We start from the raw sequence: 24,624 nt of genomic DNA, 5'->3' as shown, positions 1-24,624 counted from the left end.
TGGCTATCATTGATTTTATGTTGAAATGTATACTCTTTTGTTAAAATAATAGATTACTCCTCAGGATAGTTGGTAAGGTTTCATTAGCCAAATAAATGAAATTAATTTGCAATCCAGCCGCATTTTCCTCCTGATACATTGGATGACCAGGTCTCACCCAGTAGCCTTCTTGCCAACCCAGCTGTGTAGCTCTAAAATCACTTGGTTAGTAATTAGGTGTTTATCAGATTCTTGCTGAAAAGGCATGAGACAGTTATCTGACACAATTATCTTTGAAAATTGAATCCTCCATTTCTGGCCCTGCTGAGGACATTCAAAGGAACACTGAGTGGTTTAAAGCTAAATGCCTTTCAAAAACCCTTGCCTTCTAGAATGCATCTACACAATTGCCAGTCAGAGAATTTCTTCCCTCCCTTTACGTGAACAGCCTTTTGTGTGTGAATCGTGTTGTTATGTCTTTGTGCATGCTGACATATGAAAATTACTTTCGACCTGCTCTTCTGTTATTTCATTAATGTCTTTCTTACTATAACATTATTAATAATCAGTCTGAAATTTAATGCTTATTCTTTTGTCCTCACACTGATGCTATATCTTCATAAACAAACTGAACACAAGCGAAGGCAGTTGCTAAGACAGACAAGATACATGTACTTTTTGGAAAATAATATTTCTAGATTTTTATCTTAAGCAATCTAAAAATTTACAGCATATTTAAATATTTACATATTTAGTGTGTAATCTACTCACAGCTTAGACATTATGCTATGCTTTAATATGAATAGCCATGAAAACAGTTGCTTAGACATGAACAGAATTAAACCTTAAGTAATAGATTTTAATTTAAATGTCACATCCACTTTAAAATGACACTGTGACTTCTCTCCCCATAGAATTGAACTAATTTTAGGTTTCCATACACATTCAAAGCAGTGTGTTTGAAATTAATTTGGAGGGAAATATGAGCAAATAATCACAAGAACTGAATACATTTTTCTTTGGATAATACTGGTCAGTATAATGTTTTGTTTTTGTAAACTCTATCTTTAGCCACCACTTCTTGCCTAATGTAAATGCAATATTCTTAGATAAATGAACATCAACATTATCATAGCTTTCTTGTGTGGGTACTTCCATCTCTCTGCAACTGCATTTTTTCAGCAAATATTTAGTGTTTGCAATATTACAAGGAAGTAATACATTTATAGAATATTGTAACAAACTCATGATCTCCTGGCTTTCCCAGTTCAAGTTCATGATTCACAGAATATTTTGTTCAAGGCATGACATTTGTTAATTCTTCAGCTTAAACATTCATTTTGAACACATACAATGGCCTTTACACATTGGCCTTATTCAATTTTTTAGCTCCGTCTGTAATCATAGCCTCCCACATACATGTCATCTGAAATCCCTTCCAAAGTAAATCAGTTATTATTTTTCAAACAAAATCTCTCTTTCTTCCATGTGTTTGCACAGTTGGTGTTTGCTTTTAGAATTTCTTTCTTCTGCAATCCTAAACTCGCTTGGCTTGATCAGCGACTCCTGTTCCTTCAAGTCACTTCTGTAATGAATATTTTTCAGTTTCCCAGAAGTCTACTTACTTTCTCTCTCTTCAGGCTCCTAACACAGCACTCCATTTGTACGAAGTTGTAAAATTATCACTTTATATTTCAATATCTTTCCTGGACCTGCTTCCCCAGCATACTGTGAACTCACCCTGGTGAAGGCCTGTCTTACTCATTTTTGTACCTTAAGATAGCACATAACATGGGGCCAGCAGGTGACATAGTAGTTAATGCTCTGGGGAAAAAAAAAAAAAAGGTGCATAATAAGCTCTCAGAAAAATTCTTTTAAAATAAAGTATAGGTACATAAATATGGTAATTTTGGTATACTTTTTGCCATATTCCTTTTTTGTTTTGTTTTTAGATAAATTATTCTAACAGTGACATCATGGTACATTAAATATGCTTAAAAAAAAAACTCATCAGAATACCACAGCTCAAATTTTACACTTTAACTTGCAGTGTATCTGGCTTTAATTGAATACTGGTTTCCAAAGTGAAAAATAAGTCACTAGACTTTTTTGTATTTCAATTAGACCAAACAGAGGAAACAGGATGCTCACAGTGAAACTTTCTAAAAGCCAAAGAAATGTTATAATTATCCTTATCTGCTATATAGTTGGTTTGCTGTTAATTTCACATAATACTATCATGTTTGCTAAGTCAGTTATTCTGTTTCTCTCATTTTCTCTCATCTTCTATGTTTTTCACTGTCTCCTCCACCTACCAACCCCCATTCTCCCTCTCAACATCAGTGTCAAACCAGACCAGCTCCCTATGTAACTTTTCTTTGACTAAACCCTGCCATGAAATTTTCCTATATTTTTGTTACAGTGCTAAGATGAATCTAAATTATCAGAGGCAAACTAAGAACAGTGAAGCTATCGATGTGTGTTTTCATGTTAGGTTACTTGAAAGATAATATCGTTCAGAAAAAAATGTTGACAACCGGATTCACTTCCAGCTAGGATGACCAACCATCATGTGTCCCACTAATTTTCAACAGAATGATGAAATGAACAATATGATTGAAGGTCAAGTGGGTATAGAATTCATCTGACTGAGCTAGTGTGAGCACAGCATTTTGAAAATTGCTTTGTTTGAAAATTGCTTTGTTTGGAAATTGCTTTCTTTTTGTCTTGGTGTACATGAGTATACTTTTAAGGAACCATCTTTGAATTTGAACATTCATTTTGAAAAAAGTGCCTGATGTAGACAGTTTTTATTCTAGCAACACAATAAGACAAAAAGCAAAAGCAAAAAATATTCTGGCAGACTGTATTTTATTTCTTTATATTCTATCTCCTTTTAATTTCTTTATTCTTACAACAATACTATTAATATATAAATGCAGTCTTTCTTTTTAGCAAGTCTGAAAACTAGCTCTGCCTGAGGCAACCCTATAATAAAAGTGAAAAGAAGATAAAATCTCCATCGTCCTGTCTGCACCTTTGCCTTTCTATTAGTAATACTAATGAACCTCGCTATGTTTAGGGTGAACATTGACTTGAGTCATTCTGCCTTTACTGCTGTGTTTTCTCCTCCCTCCCTCTCTGCCCAAGGATTTGTGCAGTTTAATTTGCCATCGATTCTTTAATGATTATAGTTGCTACAGTAGAGAAACTAGTGTTTATCTTCATCATGCCCTGTGGATAGAACATTATGTTTATTTTTGCACATAGTTGCTTTTCCATCATTTTGATAACATAGTCTAGCCAACAACTGACAACTGTCTTGCTGTTTTATCGATTTTATATTTTAATCTTGAAATGCATATATGAACTCTAGGAATGCACTATACTAAAACTATCTAATCCAGAAGTCATGCTAGCATTTCTTTAAACCACTGATGAAGTGTTGGCTTCCACATGCTGAAATAAGACCACACATGGAGTACAATTCTTAGTGATCATTTAGTTTGACTCTTTTCATGGTTTTCAGTACTTTATTTGAAGATGCCAATCACTAATTAAAATACTTGATGTGCAAAGTTTAAAGAACCATTTAATACTGCAAATTCTCATTTTGAAGCAATAAAATCATTACTTGTCCTTCATGTGTAATGATTCTTCTAAAGTTGTAATACAATAAAACATAATGGGATGGTGAGGTTCATTTTTACTGGTTTCTGATAGTCTTTCTTCTTTTTATTTTCAGTTTACTTTCATTTATGTTTTCTGAAAGAGAGAAAAAGGCACCTCCAACTGGATCATGATGCATGATCTGTTTCTGACCTTTGGTCAGCTGCTATCATGGGCACATATGTGCCCAGCATATTCAGGGGGACTCCATATGCAAACCCAACCTTCCTTTGTGGATCAGACTCAAAGAGTCCCATTTTCCTGATGTGCTACTGTTTAGCCCCTTGAATTATTACTTTTTAAAATGTTTTTTTCCTTCTTTTTTGTTTTTAATAAATTGCCAGAGAATATATGCACTTGCCAGAGAGACAGTGAGAGAGAGTGAGAATGTCCCTATAATGGGATGTGGTCATACCACCATCCTTTCTCTTCCATTTCTCCATCCTGTCCAGATTTGGGCATGCACACACAAAGTAAGCCATATGGGATCTGGTCAGCCATGCTTGAACCATAGTCAGAGATATGAAATATGACTCCCTCAAACACTAGGACAGGGGGCTGGCCCATGCTTTTTCTGAAAAAAAATTATTTAAAAAAAATTAGTATTCTGTTCTATCACTATGTCTTCAGACATTCTAATCACAAAATAAACAGAAAAAAAAAAGTTCAAATTTTTGAAAGTCTTTAGTAGTATAAAAGTTCCATGAGATTAATGTTAGCACTATTTGGAAAAACACTTATCTTTTCTGAATATAGTACACGTTGAAGAGTAAGATTCCAAATGGATGTACGCTTAATTATTTATCTTAATCTTCTCTGTGTTCATTAATTGATGGTAATATATCTGTCTGCAGGGACTAGTAGACGAGCTATTTTAAATGTGTCAGAATATGTAAGCAAAAAAATGTTCTTTGACTCCTTATCCAGATTTAATCAAGTGTTTTAGTGTGTTGTGGACATAGGCTGAGACTCTCACTACCTCACTTATGTACAGACTGAGGTTTAGTATGTGCCCTGCGTTTCCTCACCACATGTTTAAAATGCTGTGTTTCCTGAACTGTGAAGAGATTTAATTAGTCTTTTGTGAAACAAATGGAAGCCTAATTGGATACAGGGTCCAAGGTCTGTCCTAATGAAACAGCCCTGTGAGTAGTAATGGAGCTGTGCCCACATATCCAGAATCTTGAAGGAATGAACAAAGTGACAAACGTCTGAGGCTCGTGTCAGTCCCCGTACTTCTGCTCCTCGGTATCCCATTTTGCCAGATTTCTCCTCTGTAGTCACTGCTATACGTTATATGCATGTATTTTATTCTCAGTATGAATCTCTAATTTTTCTCCCAACTTAGGAAGGTTCCTTCCTTTTGAATCTTCAGAAATAGCTTGAGGAGTATTGAAGTTAGCTCTTTTTAAAAAGTTTTGTAGACTTTAGAATTGAAGCCATCGGAGCCTAGGCTTCTCTTGGTTGGGAGACTTTTATTTTTTTTTAATTTTTGATTTTAGATTTTATTAATTAAAAGAAGCAAAGGAAAAGGGAGACCTATGGTCTCTCCAGCTGTGTGGGAGAACCATGGGCCCTCCCCACTCTGTTCAGGTGTATGGTGCCCAGGTTGAGGTGCAGGTTGGATAGACGGGGAGGGCAGTGGGAGATGTCAGAGACTGGGATGTGACCCATCCACTCTTGGAAGACTAGATGAGCAGAAAGGAAGTCTCCTGGACCCCAATCTAACCCAGAGGGTTGGGGGCTGACAGAGCTGGGGCCTGTGTTTCAGGTAATAAGCTGGGAACACAGGCTAGTCAGGGCCCCTTCCCACTCCAGGAGGAGGAAGGTGTGACAGGGGCTGTCTGTTGAAGGGTGATCAGACAAGGCTGTGGGGCCAGATGGCTGACCCCTAGCTCATGGATATCCCAGATCTCAGGCACCAGTGGTGGCAGCTTCTTGTCTTGGAGCAGTAGGGCAAAAGACTTGCTCTGAGTGTGTGAAGCTCAGTCAGCACAGGCTCACAAGCTTCATTAACATGCGCCGGAAGTGCAGCTTCTTTATGCACAGGTAGGATAGCAGCGCCTTCATGTAGGGCTGCTGCAGCACCCACACAGCTCAGCTCGTGCACGTTGGGCTTGTCAACTGAGAGGCTGACAGAAACCAGCAGGTATACTCTGCCTGACCCAGGCCCAGCTATACCGTGGCCCCCAAGGACTCAAAAATGGGGTTGATGAACTCCACCTGCAGGTCTACATGATGGAAGTCAACCTTGCTGTAGGTGAAGTCCTTCAAGAAAGTGATGTACTCTTCTTGTGATTGTAGCACCTGGACCTCTCCAGCAGCATGAGCTAGATGCCTTCAGGAGGACGATCTGGTCCTTGTGGCCCAGTCAAAGAAAGTCAGGCACTTGCTTGGTGAAATCCACAATCTTCTAGATGGAGCTGGTGACCAGCTCTGTGAAGTGGCTAAAGCAAAGCTGGTGGGCATCAAGGGACTGCGGGTCTGTGCCTGGGGCCAGGGCATGACTTTGGGCTGCTCAGGGAGGAAGTTTTGCACTAGAGCTGGGCTACCACCAACTGTTGGAGCGTGAGTGTCTTGATCACCTTTAAATGCACACCCTTGCCTTCCCTGGAGCCCTAGCCACCTGCCTCAGACCTTCCAGGGGATGCCTCAACCCTGGGCCCAACTGATGGTGACTACTGCTACTGCTTCTGAATCTTCTCCAGAGTCTGCTCTTGGGAGAAGACAGCATGGCTCCTCTTGGCATTTGGCAACCAGCACTATGAGCACTTGCCTCATGAAGGTGTGGGTCTGGCAGATTCCACTGCCCTGGCAGAAGTAGTGCCCATCTCTACCAGAGATCTTGTTGCCCCTTCACAGCTGAGCACATTGTAATGGAAGCTAGAAGCCTTGTCCCACACAAATTGCAAAGTACATAGCCCAGCACCTTCAGAGCCTTCCTCTTCTTTGACTCGCACTCTGGTTCCTTTACTGGGTACATGGTGCAGGCTGAACCCTCCTCATTAGTTCCTGGTCAAAAGCATCTGGACCCCAGAGGCCTGGCTCGGGACCCTATTTTACAATGGGCAAAGATGAAGGGGCATGGGGCTGAGGGGTGGGAGGCATTTCTAGGGAGCTTGTAATGGGCTAAGACATAATGGTATCACCCAGCAGCTTTGTTTCAGGTCACTCCCCTCTCTGAACACCAGTCCGGGCCGAAGGCAGAGCTCTGGGCTGTCTCTAGCAGTCTCCTGGACAGTCTCTTAGAGGGCCCTAGGGCACGCTGGATGAAGCGAGAGGACAGTTCCGTAGGTCTGTTTCACTTCCTCTTCCTCTGTAGCCCTTGACAAGCCACTGCTACTTGATTCCCCTCAAAAGCAACTTCGCTAAGGTGTAGCTAGAGGTGCTGACCACAGTGAGTGAGACCCCCCTCCCCGCCCCCATCCTGCTTTGATAGTTTTTGCTTTTTTAATTCCTCAGCTTACCAGGGGAAGGAGCAGGGGCTAGGGGTGGGGACAGAGACAAGCAAGAAAGCAGACTTTGGCTGGTGATGGGCTAGAAGCAATGTGGGTGGACCCTCCCACAGCGAGCTCTTCTGGGCTCTGAAACTGGAATCTATGAATACAATTGTAGGGCCCCTGGGACTGGACAGAGAATTACAGATATAAGTTTTAACATTTGTTTGCATAATAACAAAAATATTTATTTTGCACGTCAAAAAAAAAAAAAAAGTAACTTTACCACTTCTGGCAACCTGGCCCCATGCATCACTTAATTTTTTAAAGAATTATTCATTCTTAGTTTATTTTCCATTTCTTTTATTTTGTTTGCTATAGGGCGACTGCACTGCCCAGAGAGAGAGAAAGTAAGAAATCACCCCCAAGTGTGAATAGACAAGCTTCAATTCTTTCTCCTTTTGGGAATTTTTTGGGGACTCATGAGCCCTTCCTGATTTTCAAGCTGCCTGGTCCAGGACTCAAACTGAATCCAGCCACCCCAGCCTCTGCACCATCTCCTGGGTCCCTTTTCACTTTTTTTTTTTTTTTAAACAAAACCCAAGTATATAAGTGAAGTCAGAAAGTTGATAATGATACTTTACATCTAGGATATCTTAATTTGGTGTTTACAGTGATTTAAGCTTTTGACTCAATATATAGCATTTGTCTCCTGTGGGGAAAGGTTTATATGTGATATATTGAAGTCAAATGCAATATAAACCAATTCGTGGAGAAGTATTTCTAGTATATAAAAAGGAAGAGATGTTCTAATTTAGCCCTCAAACTGTGCTTTACGTATTCTGCTTTTTTATGTAGATGCTATTTGCAAATAATATACTCTCTGTAGGAGATGTGATGTAACCAGAGCTTGGCAGTAATTTGTCTAGTTTGGCTTGTCTATTTAAATGCATTAAACCCTTGCTTTTAAGAAGATATGCTTCCCTGAATTGTTTCAAGGTAAATGCATCTCTAACTAAATAGAAGGTAGTAGTAAATTCTTAGCAGAGTTAACAATAGATTTAAACAGGCATTATTATTCTAGAGTGCTCAATGGGAAGAGTAGATCGTTCAGGCATTTATAAACACACACACATGTGTGTGCATGCACAAACACACAAATATTTCATTGAACTTTCAATTTCCAAGCTTGACATTTTAGAAATGTCTCCAGTGTCTTGTTCATCACCACCAAAGTGTTACCTTTTCTTCACAATGTCTATAAACTTATCCTACTGGTTCCCCATCCTATTATATTTGATTGTAAGATCTTAGTCACCATATATACTACACTATACTGGTAATCGTCTACGTGGTTTCTTTTATCTTGAGTCACTTTCATCTCCAAGTTACACAATTCTTGCCAAGTTTTATCTTTCCAGGTGCCATCATGCTGCTAAGAAAAAGCCTTGAATTTAATCTTGCAGTTAAGACTTTCCAGTTCTCTGACATCTTGATGTTGTTGTAAGAAATATAGCAGAGTTTGCTCTAGTTCACTTGTTTGCAAACTACATGTGTTCCTGTTGACAAGTATCTTAAGTAGCCTAAACATGTATCCTCACATGAGAGAAATATTCTATGACTTGTTTCTCTAACATAATGCAATTAGATAGGCTAGTATAGAGGCCTCCTGTGAATTGCTGCATATATATGATATATTAGTTATTTTTACACAAACCTTTCATCGTAATGTACTTACACTCATTCCCTCATTGAATGCCTTTCCCTAGTACTGCAGTGTATCACTTCAACAATCCCATTAAGGCCTCAAACTTCCTCTTTCTACTTTCATATCACTTCCTCCCATGACTAATTTAATTCTTCTTATCTTTATCATTCATTTGTAATAATTGTGTACTCTTCTGACATGAAAAGAGTATTTTTTAATAGCTATTTGACCCCTCTAGTGTCTGGCACCGAGCTTCACATATATTGTTTAAAAAAAAAGGTATGATTATTCATCTAATGACAGCTCTTTTATGAACCTAAATTTTCATTTTTAATTTAAAAAATCTAGAACAATAGAAAGATTGATCTAAATAGAGATTTTTTTATTTTGAATGCTTTATTTCTGTTTATTAGCACTAGGAGTATAGGTCTATTTGGGTAAGCCAAATTTATCTCATTTATAGAGGGGTAGAATTATTTATTTCTCCATGTGTGGATTATTGACTAATTTGTTATATGAAAAATTCAAAATGAGACTGGGCTTTCCTGATTCTTAGTCTCAGAAGGACAGGTGATTTCTAGAAATAGCTATTTTTCCATAAGCCCAGCCATTCCCTAACCAACTGTTGTTGATTTTGTTTTGTTAAACATTAGAAACTTTCCCAACTTTTGACTCATTGGATGACATTCAGCAAAAATAAAGAAAAAAAAAAGATGAAAAGACTGGGAATATAAGAATCCAAAACTAGTTTGGTTCTTGGAAACATATTTAAATTACCAATTGGGAAGCTATCTTAAAGAGAGTTGTATAACTTACAGCGGAATCAATTTCGGCAAGAGTAAAGAACAGCTCACTACATGGTATCTGTTCTTCCAAGTGTGTAAGAAATGGAGAGCACTATCTAGAACAAAGGGCCTCAGAAAAAGCTGGAAAATGGGCATCATGCACTGATAAATTCACGAAATGTGTATATTCACTTAAGTAAGCTGAAATACGTACCTGAAGAAATACTTTCCACTTTGTTACACTATGCATTTACCTTAATTAACTTATCATGGAACTTGTTCACTTTCTAAAAATTTTCATTAATAATCAGTGAAACAGCATTTTCCTAAAATACATTTTGAAAACTCTCACTGAAGCAATAGTCGTTCTAAAAAGCAGGGAATGGGTCACTATATTATTAAATTCATTATTATTTGAAAACACATAGTAGCAACTGGTGAGTATGAACCTCACATGCATATAACATATTAGCTTTTAGTAACAAAGCCCGCATAAAAAGGATTTATATCTTTTGGGGTTTTTTTAGAATTATTTAACTTTATTTGTTTTAATTTGAGAGGGACAGAGTGAGAGGGAAAGTGAGAAAGCAAGCTTCCAGGTCCAGGGCTTAAACTGTGGTCGGCCATTAACCACCGCACTACCTGCTAGTCCAGGATTTATATCTTGATTGGCATTGAGTTTATGAGGCTCTATAAGTTTGTTAAAATTGAACCACACTCAACATGGGCTGATTTTATCATACATAAATTAATCTCATTACAAGCCATAACATAAACCAAACCCTTAGTGTCTTACAAATTAAACCTAAAATATATACTGCTCAAATGTAAAGCGACATGTAAACACAAATCCAGGACTGGTTCTGTTATAACCCTGGAGGAAATTCACTGCATGCTATTAATATTTGAAGTTAGTAATAATGATGAATCAATAGTAACAGAAATCAGGAGATGAAACATACAGTCTTACAAGATTTTATATATATTTTGCAGTTCAGAAAGATGAGACTTAAGAGAAATTAAGTATCTTCCAAAAGTCAGATAATATTTAAGTGATAGAGCTGGAGTTTACTCCCAAACAATTTAGTTTTGCCAGCTATGCTTGTAAAATACTGGACTATATTATTTCTGTATAATTATCATTCACATATACATCATATTTGTATGGCACTTACGTTACAGTGTATTACTAGTAAGGGTATATCCTAACTTGGGTGTTTTAATATTGAGGGAAGACTCTCCAAGCTCAAAATGTCAAGTATTGATAAAGAATCAGTAAGCTAGGCTTCATTCAAATTAAAAACGTCTGCTCTGTGTAAGCCACTGTCTAGAGAAGGAAAAGACAAGCTATAGACTGGGAAAAAATATTTGGAAAAGATATATGAATGAGAACTGTTGATTAAAAAGGCCAATGACCTTAACAAATACCTCTCCAAAGACAATGCACAGATGGAAATAACGTTCTGAAAGGATGTTCCATGTGACATACTACCAGGAAAATGAACATTAAAAACACTATTTACCAGGGTTGGCAGGTGGCATAGTGGTTCAAGTGATAGACTACCACACGGCTAACTGCAGTTCGAGTCCCAGACCTGGTGGCTTGCTTTCTCACTTTCCCTTACTCTCTCTAGTCAAATTAAATAATAATAACAAAATAAATAAATAATTCAATCCCTTTCCCTCACTATATACCACTTCCTACCTCTTAGAATGGCCAAAATCCAGAAAACTGGTCATTACAACTGCTGGCAAGAATGTGTAGTGATAGGAATTTGCATCTTGTGCCAATGGAAATTCAAAATGTATAGACACTTTAGCAAAGAATTTGACAATTTCTTAAAAACCTGAACTTTGCCTGACTATATGATCCGGCATTCACATTACTTGTTATTTATGAATTAAAATGTATTTCTACAGAAAAACCTGTACATGGATGTTTATAGCTATTCTATTGATAATTGCTCTAACTGGAAAGCAACCAAGATGTCCTTCAGTAAATGAATGGACAAACTGTGTCACATTCAGATAATGGAATATTATTCAGCACTAAAAAGAAATGAGCTGTCAAACCATAAAAACACACAGAGGAAAAACCTAATAGTGCCAAAAGGCAATCTGAAAAGGCTATATACGGTATGATTACAATGATATGGTATTCTAGAAAGGGCAAAATATAGAGAAAGTATAAATGAGAAGAGTTGCTATTTGAGAAGTAGGAGGAGGCAAAATGAATAGACAAAGCAAAGGGAATTATTTTAAGTTTTTGTTTTAGGGTGTGTGCACTTGCCAGAGAGAGAGAGAGAGACTAAGAAAATGAGAGAGAGAGAGAGAGAGAGAGAGAGAGAGAGTAAAATCAACCCCCTAGGGGAATAATCAAATATAATAATAGAACAATTCCTTCTATTTCATCCTGCCCTTTGGATTTTGGGTGCACATATATACTTGCCCAGTGTGTTTTCCAAACTACAAGGTCTGGGACTTGAACTGCTCATTTAGTCCTGTGGGATCCAACTGTCCTAACCATCACTCCACTGGCTTGCCCACAAAAGGGGATTTTTAGGGAAATGAAGCTCTTCCATGTGATAGCATAAGGGTGGATACCTACCATGTACATTTTTCCAAACCCGTAAAACACACATTACTGTGTGGACCTTAATAGAAAGTGATAATGATGTCACTATAGTTCATTAATTGTAACAAATGTAACATTGTGCCAGGGAATATTAACAGGTGACATTACCTCTGTCAAGTTGGGAGAAGGTTTATAAGGAATCTCTGCACTTTGCATTCACGTTTGCAAAAAAACAAAATTTATTCTATAAATAAGTTTAAGTATTCTTAAAATTAAAGGTATTGAAATGACATGTATATAATATCAAATAACACAGTTTCCATTTCTGATTTGTGGCTGCTACTCTAAATCATGCCATACTATGTAAATTCACAGAACTGTTTCTAGATATGAAAATTTATCTAATGAATATTCATACTAAAACAGATTTTTAAAATAATATCTGCCTGTTGGATAATATAACTTAGAGTTTAATCAAGTATAACAACTGTTTATATTTTCAGTTTATTTCCTTATGATTATTGCGTTCTTTTTTAATTTATTTTTTATTTATTATCATCATAATCTTGTTTATATTACATTGAATTGCATGTAACTTTACAATGTATTACATTGCTTTTTCAAAAGGGATTGCCATGCATGTCAGTCAATACAGAGACATTAAATTCTCCACTTCATCATTCAATATCTTTTCATTGTTTTTTTCCAATCATTACTATTATTCAAATTATTTTTTTTTAAACAGTCAATCACTGTTTCTCATTTTTCTTGTAAAAAGACTTAACTCATTATGAAATACTTCTCGGGACCAGCAGTTAGCATAATGACTATCGCTGGACTCCCATGTAGTCGACCGTTGTTCGCGTCCTGGACCCGGTGGCTTAGAACTCAACGCCGGCCGCGTGTGCATGCGTGCCCAAGATCCCAAGAGGAGAATGGAGGAGAAGGGATTGCAGTATGGCCATCTCCCCTGGGGGTGATTTCTCACTTTCTGTCTCTGTCTTTCTCGCAAGCACATGTGCCCTATAGCAAAAACCCTCTTAAAAAAAAAAAATACTTCTCAGTCCCAACCAGTTGATAATGTTATATGTGTCATCATCAACAGATAAGCCATACCTGTGTCCCACTAATGTCATGCCTCTCTATTTGTTCTCTTGCTATCTTTCTCTATCCTCTTCTCTTCACCCCCCCCCCATTCCACACTGTCTTATTCTCGTTAGGTACTTTCACTGCTTTTATGTCCTCCAATATTTCGCTCTCTTACATACAGTGTGGATAGTCGGTATATATTAAGAAAGACTGTCTACTTGATGATGGATTTTTATCAATAACTGACAGCTATGAATAAGTAAAATGTAATTGTGAATTAAATACAGGTAGAATATAATTAACCACATATATTTAAATTCAGTTTTTATAAACATACTATAAATGCATCATTTAACAAATATCATCATTCTAAAGTTTCAAATAATAGGCAAGTCTTGAGTAGCATCTAGGTTCATATATGCTTTGATTTACATTGAGAGTGAAGCCAAACTTTCATGTATTTAAGAAATCAGAGGTTTAGGTTTTATTTCAAAAGAAGGACTCTTTCCTCTAGGGCACAAAGTAATCAAATATTAGAGAAGAGGAATCCGAGAAACTCCATAAGCAAGCAGAAACAAAAATGATAGGGCAAGTATGACATCAAGACCCAGTCCAAGGAAGAGACCTGGATGCAGTACACTGAGATGTTTTCTCTGGAAATACTAATCATTTGTTCTCTAGTGAGAAACGTGACTGTAAGTTAAGCATTCAGTGGATGATCCTGAGAAAGAGGCTTTGGGCAAACTAACAACTAAATAGTGTATATTGAAGAATGGAAGTGTTCATTTAGGTTTGTGCTTATTTGTAAATCTAAGCTTCTGTCCCTTGACACTTAAAACAGGTAAGACAGGAAAGAGATTGTTTGTGTATCATGCCATTTTTGAGTAATGGACTAGGGTAAGGAGAGAGATAAATACATTAACCCCTAAATGAAGAAGACACAATAAATATGAGCCTACAGTAATAGTGACTATTCCTTTCAGAAAAGGTTCTTGCCCATATAAGACTTGCTTCCAGGGTACTTGAGGAAATAACCCCTAAGTATCACAGGCGAGATCAAGTGGTTGTAGATTTCTGGCATAGGATTAGATGGCTCTTAAAAAGGAAAATTAAGTAAAATAACTCTGCAGTTATAAGTAGTAAAAGACAGCTCATCTCAAATAAACAAACCGACCATAGCTATGTGCAGACAAACCTACTGAATTAAGTTAGTTTATCCTTCTATAAGCTGGCATTCTGGTGTCACAAAACTGAATGATAAGAACTTTATTTTTACTTCAGGACAAATTACTTTTTTTAAAATAATTATTTATTTCATTTTATTTATTCATTCATTTTATTTTAATTTGACCAGAGAGAGACACAGAGAGAGAGTGAGAGAGAAAGAGGGAAAGTGAGAAAGCAAGCCACCAGGTCCAGGACTTGAACTGTGGTTGGCCATGTGGGAGTGTCCAGTGCCTTAACCACCATGCCACCTGCTGGTCCCCAGGACAAATTACTTTTTATATATTGGGTTGTCGAAAAGTCATGACATACTTTATCTGTTTTTCTATGCAAAATTGTGTCGTGATTGTTTTGACAACTCAATAGTACTAGATCTGGTTATCTACTTTTGACTAAACATTTTAAAATGAATCAGTCTTTTCTTTTTCTCTCTCCCAAAAGATACAAATATAATAACACATAATTGAGTCCCCACCCCATTTCTTCCTTGCTAATATCATTTGAGAGTATTCATTACATTTCTTTTTAAATTTTATTTATTATATAACTTTTTTATAGTATATTGAATCACATATATTTTCACAGTGTATTAAGTTTCTATTTCCAGCATGATTACTATGCATATAACTCAAGACAGATATTACTAACATCATCAAATAGCTTTTCATCTTTTTTTCAGATTATTATTATTTATTTTCATTATTTTTTAAACATTCAGTCACTGTACACCATTTGACTTGTATAAAGAATTTACCCAACCTGATATCTTTCTCAGACCAGTCCAGTTGAGAATGCTATACATGTTATCATCAACAGGTAATAAAATATTTCTGTGTCCCCCTAATGTCATGCCTATTTGTTCTCTTGCTATCTTCTCTATACTCTTTCCTTTTCCCACTACCCCATTCCACACTGTCTTTAGAGTCTGTAACTACTTTCACTGCTTTTGTGCCTTCCAATATTTCTATCTCTACCATAAAGTGCAGATAGTATAGATTAAGTAGATACATACAATATCTTTCATATCGTGGCTTGCTTCACTCAGCAATAGATCCTCCATATTTGACCACTTTCTATCAAATACCAGGGTCTTGTTGTTTTTGTTTGTTTGTTTGTTTTGTTTTGTTTTATGGCTGAGTGGTATTCCATAGAGTATATATGCTACACTTTTTCCACCCATTCATCTGTTTGCAGACATTTGGATTGATTCCATGTCTTAGTGATTGTGAATAATGCTGCAATAAACATTGATGTGCAAGTACTTTTCCGACTGAGTGTTCTCCTATCCGTTGGATCGATACTCAGAAGTGGGATTGCTGGATCAAATGGTAGATCTATTTGTAGATCTTTGAGGAACCTCTATATCGTTTTTTTACAGTGGCTGAGCTAGTTTACATTCCCACCAACAAAGTAGGAGAGTTTCCCTTTCACCAAATCCTTACCAACACTTTTCACTTTATGTATTTTTAATCTTCACCATTCTGACAGGGATTGGGTGGTATCTTGTTGTGGTTTGAATCTGCACCTCCGTTATGATGAGGGATGTTGAGTATTTCCTCATATTCTTTTTGGCTGTTTGTCTTCCTTAGAGAGATTTTTGTTCAGCTCATTTTCCCATCTTTTAATTGGATTAATCTTTTCCTTTCTTTTTTCTGCTTCTTTTTTTTTTTTTTTTTTTTTTTGTGAGTAAGCCGTTTGAGTACCCTGTGTATTCTGGTTATCAGTCCCTCATCTGAGGCATATTTTACAAAAATATTCTTCCATTGTGAGGGTTGTCGATTCACACTTATTACTGTGTCCTTTGCTGTGCAGAAACTTCTTAGTCTGATGTAGTCCCACTTGTCTATTTTAGGGATTATCACCTGTGCTTTGGGAGTTTTTTTAAGAAGTCTTTGCCTAACTTAATGTCTCCCAGAATTTTCCTAGTATTTTTTCATCAGTAGTTTTATAGTTCGAGGTCTTAGATTTAGATTTTTTGATCCATTTTGAGTTGATTTTTGTTATTGATGAAAGATGGGGATTCAGTTTCATCTTTCTGCAGGTGGATACCCAGTTTTTCCAGCAGGATTTGCTAAAGAGGTTTTCCCTTTTCCTCTGGATTGACTGGTATCCTTTGACAAAAAGCTGTTAGCTCTAAGCTTTGGAGTTTATTTCTGGGGTCTTTATTCTATTCCATTGGTCCACCTGTCTGTTTTTGTGCTAATACCATTCTGTTTTGATTATCACAGCTACAGTACACTTTGGGGTCATGGAGTAATAATACTCCAGCCTTCTTGTGCAGGATTGCTTTAGCAATACAAGGTCTTTTATGATTCCAGACAAATTCTATGATTGTCTTTTCTGGATCTATGAAGAATGTCCCTAGTATTTTGATTGGAATTGCACTAAATATGTAGATTAATTTGGGTAGAATTGCCATTTTGATCATGTTAATTTTTCCAATCCTGGAACACGGGATGTCCTTCCACTTTTATGTCCTTTTCAATATCTTTTAAAGATTTTCATAGTTTTCTTTGTAAAGGTCTTTGACTTCCTTAGTTAGATTTATCCCTAAGTATCTTACACATTTTGTGTCTATGGTAAAAGGGATTCTTTTCTTCAGCTCTACTTCATTCAACTTGTTTGTATATAGAAATGCTAAAGATTTTGGAGGCTGATTTTGTATCCTGTGACTTTACTGTACTCATTTGTTACTTCAAGAAATTTTTCATGGAAACCTTTGGATCTTTTAAGTATACCATCATGTCATCTGAAAATAAAGACATTGTGGTTTAGACATTTTCCTGGGGGGGTGGTTTCTTGCTTTCCATCTGTCTGTCTCTCTCTGTTTTCTGGCAAGCACACATGCCCTATAACAAAAACCTCCCCCCCAAAAAAAAAGAACCAGTTTTTGCATTTATTTATTTATTTATTTATTTATTTATTTATTTATTTATTTATTGTTGGTACTATAATTTAATTGGCTCACAAAAAATATCTACAAAAGCATTTAAGACCACCACTGTGAATTAAAAATAAATCATTTTAATATATGTAGTTTTGCTTCTGTTCATTCACCATTTATGTCTCTGATGCATGTGTATCTATCTCATTTGATTGCTTCATATTTTACCTATTTTTCAACATTGACTAATCTTCAAGAATAGATGTTTAAGCCAAACTGTTTACTCTTAAACAGCACAAAGTATCTTGTCCCAAGAGCTTTATCCACTTGAACATTTTCAAAGTACCCGATGAGGCTGCTCAGTATGATGGTTTTTCACTGAAATCTCTTATGTGGAAGATGGCACAATAAACCCAGACCTTGTCAAGGCCACTAGTTGGTTGTATTCACATCACATTTCAGTTGGGTAAGAGGTAAAGGCTAAATAACACGTAGATCTTCTCTGAACACAGCTGGTGAGAGAGCTTCATCTGGGGAAAACCAACCCAATCATGAGAACCTTCCTAATGGTACAATTTGATCCAGGGTTCTCTTGATACTTAAGAAGGGAACTATTGATCCTTGTGTAGTCTTTTCTTACAAGCACTCTTACTTATGGCATTACAGGGTTTTCTTCTCCAGCCATCATTTTATAGTGGGGGGAATCGAAAGCAGAAAGACATCTACTTTCATAATTAGAGTAGTGACAGCCTCCTCATTTCCTGCCAAATGGATCAGACCACACTTTCAACCCTGGTGGCTGCACTTCTTCCTGAACAATGCCAGCTGTATTAACGGCTTGTTCCTTCCGGTACTCCTCCAGCCGCATTAGGGACCAGAAGTAGATGGGGTAGAAGGCAACGCGGAACAGAGAGGAAGCCACCGAAAATGAGAGCACTGCGCAGGTTCCGGGACATGGCCCCAGGCGGGGGCTGTCCTGATGGCTGAGCACCCCGAACCCTCAGGATCCAGGCTCCCGCCAGCCGGGCCTTGACCCCTCTCAGAAGAGCGCTTTTATTTATTTTATGTATAGTTCATTTATTTTCTATTTCATTTATTTCTGCATGAATCTTTATGATTTCTTTTCTCCTAGCATTTTTTTGGGTGATTTTTGGTCGTTTTTCCAATTCTCGAAGGCCCATGTTAGGTTGTCTATTTGCCACCTTCCATTATTTTCTTATGCGCACTAATTGCTATGAATTTCCCTGTTATTACTGCTTTTGTGGTGTCCTTTAGATTATGGAAACTCATGTACTCATTATCATTTGTTTCCATTTTTTAAAATTTCAGACTTAATATCTTCAGTAGTTAAAAGTCATTCAGAAATAGGTTGTTAGTTTCTATGAGTTTGTGTATTTTAGAGGGTGTTTCTTGTAATTAATATCAAATTTAATTCCATCATGGTCAGAGAAGATGCTGGGTATAGTTTCTATGCCTTTGAATCTGTAAAGGCTTGATTTGTGTCCTATTATATGGTCAATCTTTGAAAATGTTCTATGCTGGGGTGAGAAAAAAATGTATATTTTGTGGTCTTAGGGTGGAAAGTTCTATAGATGTCTGTCAAGCACATTTGATTTATAGTATCACTTAGGTCCTGTATCACTCTATTTATTTTTTGTCTAAAAGAGCTGTCCAAAGGAGATAATGTGGTGTTAAGACCCCCAACAATTACAGTGTTGTATCCTATGTCTCCTTTTAGCTTCAAAAAGCCTTTCCTTCACATACTTATAGTTGCTCCTGAGTTGGGTGCAGAGATATTTATAAGCATTATGTCTTCTTGCTTCTTTGTCTCTTCTTACAATCTTTTTCTTGAAGCCTATTTTGTCTGAAATCTAAATCACAACTCCAGCCCTTTTCTGATTCGCCTTTGCATTGGATATCTTTTTTCTAGCTCTTCACTTTTACTCTATGTATGTCTTTATTCATAAGGTGTGATCCTGTAGGAAACAAATAGAGGATTACTTTTTTTTTTTTTTTAATGATTCAGCCAATCCATCTCTTAATTGGAGAGTTTAATCCATTAGCATTCTATGTCATTGTCGATATTTCTGGACCTGCTCCTATCATTAAGTGAGCCATTTTCTTGGTTGCTTTTTGTTGTCTTATAACTGTCTATCTGACTTTTTAGATTTCCAGGTATAGCACTCCCTTTGGAACTTCTTGCTGAGCTGGTCTGGAGTTGGTAATGTTTTTATCTTTTGTTCCCATATGAAGGATAATCTTGCCAGGTATAGTATTCGTGGTTGAAATTGTTTTTCATTTAATACTTTGACTATGTTTCCCCATTCTTTCCTTGCCTGTGCTGTTTCCAACTAGAGATCTGATGTTAGCCTGATGGGTTGACCTTTGTGAATAACTTTATGTTTCCCTGTTGCAAATTTTAGTATCTTTGTGGTTTTGACCAATCTGGCTATGATGTGCCTCGGGAAGAATCTTCTTGGGTTAGTTCAATTTACGTCACGATGTATTTCTTGGATCTGGATATTTTAATGTCTCTCTAGATTTGGAAAGTTTTTCCTCCAGGATTTCATGAACTAAATTATCAATGCCCTTATTATTTTCATCCTCTTCTGGGATACCAATTATCTGGATGTTGGGGCACTTGATGGTATCTAGTATTTCTTGTATATTATCCTCATTCTTCTTGGTCGTTTTCTCAATTTTTTTGATACTTTTTTATTGGTCAGAGGTTTTGTCTTCTACATTCGAGATTCAGTCTTCTGCATGATCTAATCTACTTGTAATACTTTCAAGGGAGGTTTTAATTTCCTGAATCACATTCTTCATCCCTAATAATTCCATTTGATTCTTTTTATGGTGTCTATTTCTTCTTTCAAATTGTGAAAGGACTTCCTCATCTCCTGAAGCTCATTGTCTCTTTTCTCTTGCATCTCAATTAGTTTCATCACTACAGATATTCTTAATTTCTTATCAGACATTTCTACAACTTCCATTGTGTTGCAGGTGATGCAGAATTGATGTTTTCCCTTAGAGAAGAGACATTTTGTTGGTTGCTAATATTTCTTCTGTTTCTGTGTTGGTTCCTAGTCATCTGGTGATCTATGTATTCCTTTGTAAATAATTCAAGATATCTCTGAGTGTTCAAAAGTGTGCAAGAGTAGAAAATTGGCGATCTCTCTTCTGCTCTGCCTTCTGTTGCTCACCAGCACACTGTACTGTTGTCACTGATCCAGGGTGACCCAAAGTCCTCCCTGTTTCTAAAGAACAGGTGTAACTCAAACTAAACTGCTGAACTTCACCTAAGAGTAAAAGAAAGATCATGAGGTGTGCATTGTGGGGCTGCGTGCCATCCAAAACACCAAAGTCCTGAGAGTTCAAAGATGAGTGGGGAAGGGGATAAGCCATGGAGCTTGGCCATTAGGGACTGCAGTCACAGGAAGTCTGGCATCTAGCAAGGCTATGCTATTAAACCAGTATCCAGACAGAATGGGGAGGGGCGCAAGTTCGTCTTAAAGTCCCAAGACACAAACCTGATATCCAAAGGTGAGTGGAGGAGGGGATGAGCCATGGTCCTGACCGTTGGGTCCTCCGGCCACATGCAGCCTCAGTATTCTTTATATTTCAGTATGTTTAGTAGGATATCTATGCTACTTTTTCTCAAAATTACTTGTTTTTCGCATTCCCACCAGAGTTATCTTCAAAACTATTTAGAACATGCCAGACACATGTATGTGAATGCCCAAAATCCTAACAGGATTGTGGCAGCATGAGGATTGTGGCAGCATGACCATGCCCCACTGAGGGCACTTTCTATTTCTCCCTATTATTAAATCATACAGTGACTTCTCATTACTTGTCTTGTCTTTATCTGCCTCATCTTATCTTTTTCAGTTTTCTACATTATATTTTGTCAGACTCTATCATCTAGCCAAACAACAAATCCCCTTACATACCATGAATATTGATGTACTATTGGTGCATGCATATATGCGTAGACACCATGCTATATACATTTATGTATATATGTATATATACACATTTCTGTGTGTATCTCATATTTTGACATGCCACTTCTTCACTATACGCTTGTTCAGTTCTTAGGCAAACTTGATTATGCATGTATTGTTGTAGCTTTATTGTACTTAATAAAATCATTATCATGTCCAAAGGCCCCACAGATTACGAGTTTGTTACTTACAAGGACACCATCTTTTGTTTCTCCGTTTCCATGATTTAAACAGAATGCCTTATTCAAAATAAGCCATCTAGCAATTTTTTTGTTTCTAATTTGCTTGTAAATTTATGTAACTAAAGTGGCCCCAAATTATTTATATATCTGAATGAAATATGAGTATTCATTTCTGGAGTATCCCCAAAGTGGCATAGTACTTGACTCAGTATAAGCAGTTTGTAAATACTTGTCTAACAAATAATTAAGCACAGAATTTTCTGCACATAATAAGAGTGTTCCAATGTAGTGGGTGGGAAATTAAATAAAAACACTTACTTGGCATACTATAAAGGTTAGAAAATAGCATGGCATTATTTACAATTGACCGAAAATTAATTTTCAGAATTATGAAATGCCCCATTTAATAATTCAAAATGCATCTTACAAAATACATTCGGTGAAATCATACATATCGTTATAATTATTTGTATGTCTTATCATTTCAAAAAATGCCATTACAGATTCATCTGAACTACAATTTTTTTCACCAAACACTTTTGACATTTTCTTCATTTCAGCATAGCTACTCAGTTAAAAAAATGATTTTTGAGGCCATCCTCATAGTGAAGTGGTTAAGCATTGTACATTGGGACCTATATCCCACACGGCCAACTGTGATTCAAATTCCAACCCTGCAGCGTGAAAAACATGTCAAGCACATGTGCATGCATGCCCAAGCTCTTAACCTAAAGGAAAAATGGAGAAAAAAAGGATTGCAGCATGACAGTGTCCCATGGCTGTGGGTGTGTGTGTGGGGGAGTGGGAGGTAGATATGCTTTCTCTCTCTTTTTATTTCTGAAGAGTGCATGTGCCACTAGCAAAATATTAATGATAATTCTGTGGATTTTTTTAATCTCCTCAGAAAATACATATCTGTATCACTGGCTGGGTGTAATGCAAGGAAGGGACAAAGATGAAATGGAAACATCTTCCTTTTTTGGTCATAATATCACTCCTCAGCTCGTCGAGAAGTCACCTGTTTCTGGCCCAGCTTATTCCAGGTAAGTATTATGCATTTTTCATCAATATTTATTTATATTCCTTCTTTGCTTTAATTTCATTTTTTAAATTGTGTGTGTGTTTTCAGTTGTTTGTTTTGTTTGAAATTTGTAAGTCTGTATGAGTGACTTCTGGAGTATGTGTGCTGATAAAGTTCAAGGATCAAATGATTATTCTTAATTCCAAAGTGTTTATTTAGTCTTAGAAGAAACTGAGAACATTGAGAAAAATTCACTGTTACTGAAATATATAAAGTTATTGTATTAGCTCGGTGAATTCGAGAAGTGAAAGAATGATTATACTAAGGAAAATACGTAACACAAAAGGAATAACTAAGTCACAATGCGGGTCAGTAAATTAGGAAAAGAGGTCAGTAAAAACGGAAACTTCAAACCCAAATTCCTTTAGTCTAATGACATGTTAATTAACAGACTGAACAACATGAGAATGAAAATGCAACTGTACCTACCGTAGTTACCATTGTTTTGGTGAAGTTAGAAACCTGTTTCGTTGAAGTCATAATTTTGTTAGTATTACTAGAATAATGTTCTGTAATATGCTTTACTTAAATGGTTTTGCAAGAAATTAAATAAAACCAATTTATGGTAGAGGGAACTTAATACGCTAATTAAAATATAGCTTCAAATATGAAAAAAGTAGTCATTTTGAATGTGTATATATATATATATATGTGTATATATATATGTATATATATATATATAATATCATCATAATTTAGCCAAGTTATTCATAAAATAATGGCATATTATGCTTTAATAGGCCAAACTTTAAAGCTTCATTTTTAGTTATTTATTTTGTTGTTATGTTAATTTGAAGATTCTGTATATAGCTTTATTATGGGTCTCCACATAGAATTCTAGGATTTAAAATAATTCAAGGGCTTCCATTTTATTCTCCTTGTTGAGTTCAGAGTGACACCTGATCTTGAAGATAAAAGATGGATTAAAAAAAAAAGAGCTGGATTTATGTATATGTTAAAAATATTTTCATATGTTTGAAAATTAGAAAATTTAAAGTCTTATATGTGACAAAGTGTGTTTAATGACTTTTTTATTGAATTAGGTTAACACTCTGGAATTACTACATGTTTTATTTTTAACCTATTTCTATACCATCTTCTGAGAAACGCTAGTGCTCTGTTGAGAATTTATTAAGATTAGTGCTTGAAGTGAACTAAATGTTAAAATTGATAATAGGAGAAAAAATTATGCATATATATATATACATATACATATGGAAAATGTAGATGTGCATGCAAATTAATTCACTATCTTGCAAATTGTCAAAATAAAAATGAAACTTAACTGGAAGTATTTTGAATTTTAAAAATGCTAAAGATACACCTTAGATGTAATGGTACTTAAACTGTCTATCCAGCTAATTTCTGCTACAGGCTAACAAATTTAGTCCATTATCTAGTTACTGAGTATGTATTTAAAACTCAGAATGGTCAAGTGAGGTTTACGCCACCTGTACACATGTAAGTGGAAGAGAAAGTCAAGCATAGGTATAGATGGTGGAGACATATGAAGTATAAGGACTAGCAATGTTACTTTTCATTCAAAGAGATGTTCGTCATTTTAGTGAAGATAAATTAACTTGAACATTTGGGTGCAAAAATCATCAAAATTTTGTGATTGCTATCTTATGTACAATTGCTTTTAAATCTAAAAAGCATAAAGTACATAAATTTATCACCCAGTTCAGTAGGTAGATTAGCCACAAAGGCAATACTGCTTATCAATTAGTCAAAAATATGTCATACAAATTGGAGATTCAGAGCCCATTTTGAGGCAATACCTTCCTAGAAAAAAAGAAGTGTACCCCTAAATGGGATGTATGCAGTTAGATGTCGTTTCTTTCTTTTTTTTTTTTTTTCAGGATCAACTAGTTAAAGAATTATTTCAAGTAATTTAACTGTCAAAAGAAATATGCCGTTAGCTTTTCTAAAGGAACACCTGCAGAGTGAAATTCATTTTTGTAACTGCCTTTATAAGAGTATTGGTTTCAGGTTAAGGAGGTT

At 36.2% G+C, this 24,624-nt stretch overlaps 1 protein-coding gene and 2 pseudogenes across 4 annotated transcripts in view; 1 reads left to right on the top strand and 2 right to left on the bottom strand.

The window, feature by feature from the left end:
- The window catches only part of ROBO1 (roundabout guidance receptor 1), a 1,280,027-nt gene that overhangs the window by 163,284 nt on the left and 1,092,119 nt on the right, over window positions 1-24,624 (top strand). For all 4 annotated transcript variants that reach the window (XM_006162599.3, XM_006162600.3, XM_006162604.3 and 1 more), the window contains exon 2: window positions 22,444-22,582. In XM_006162599.3, the coding sequence (XP_006162661.1) occupies window positions 22,495-22,582 (88 nt within the window). In that variant the 5' untranslated portion in view covers window positions 22,444-22,494. The remainder of the gene's footprint in view (window positions 1-22,443; window positions 22,583-24,624) is intronic.
- Window positions 5,445-6,631, bottom strand: LOC102478976 (oxysterols receptor LXR-beta pseudogene; annotated as a pseudogene).
- LOC102473090 (small integral membrane protein 20-like) lies at window positions 18,058-21,227 on the bottom strand (annotated as a pseudogene).

This window comes from Tupaia chinensis, unplaced genomic scaffold (assembly GCF_000334495.1).
Source record: "Tupaia chinensis unplaced genomic scaffold, TupChi_1.0 Scaffold140301_1, whole genome shotgun sequence".
NCBI classification, from domain to species: domain Eukaryota; kingdom Metazoa; phylum Chordata; class Mammalia; order Scandentia; family Tupaiidae; genus Tupaia; species Tupaia belangeri.
Note: the sequence above shows the minus strand (reverse complement) of the source record. Positions and strands in the feature narration are given on the sequence as shown.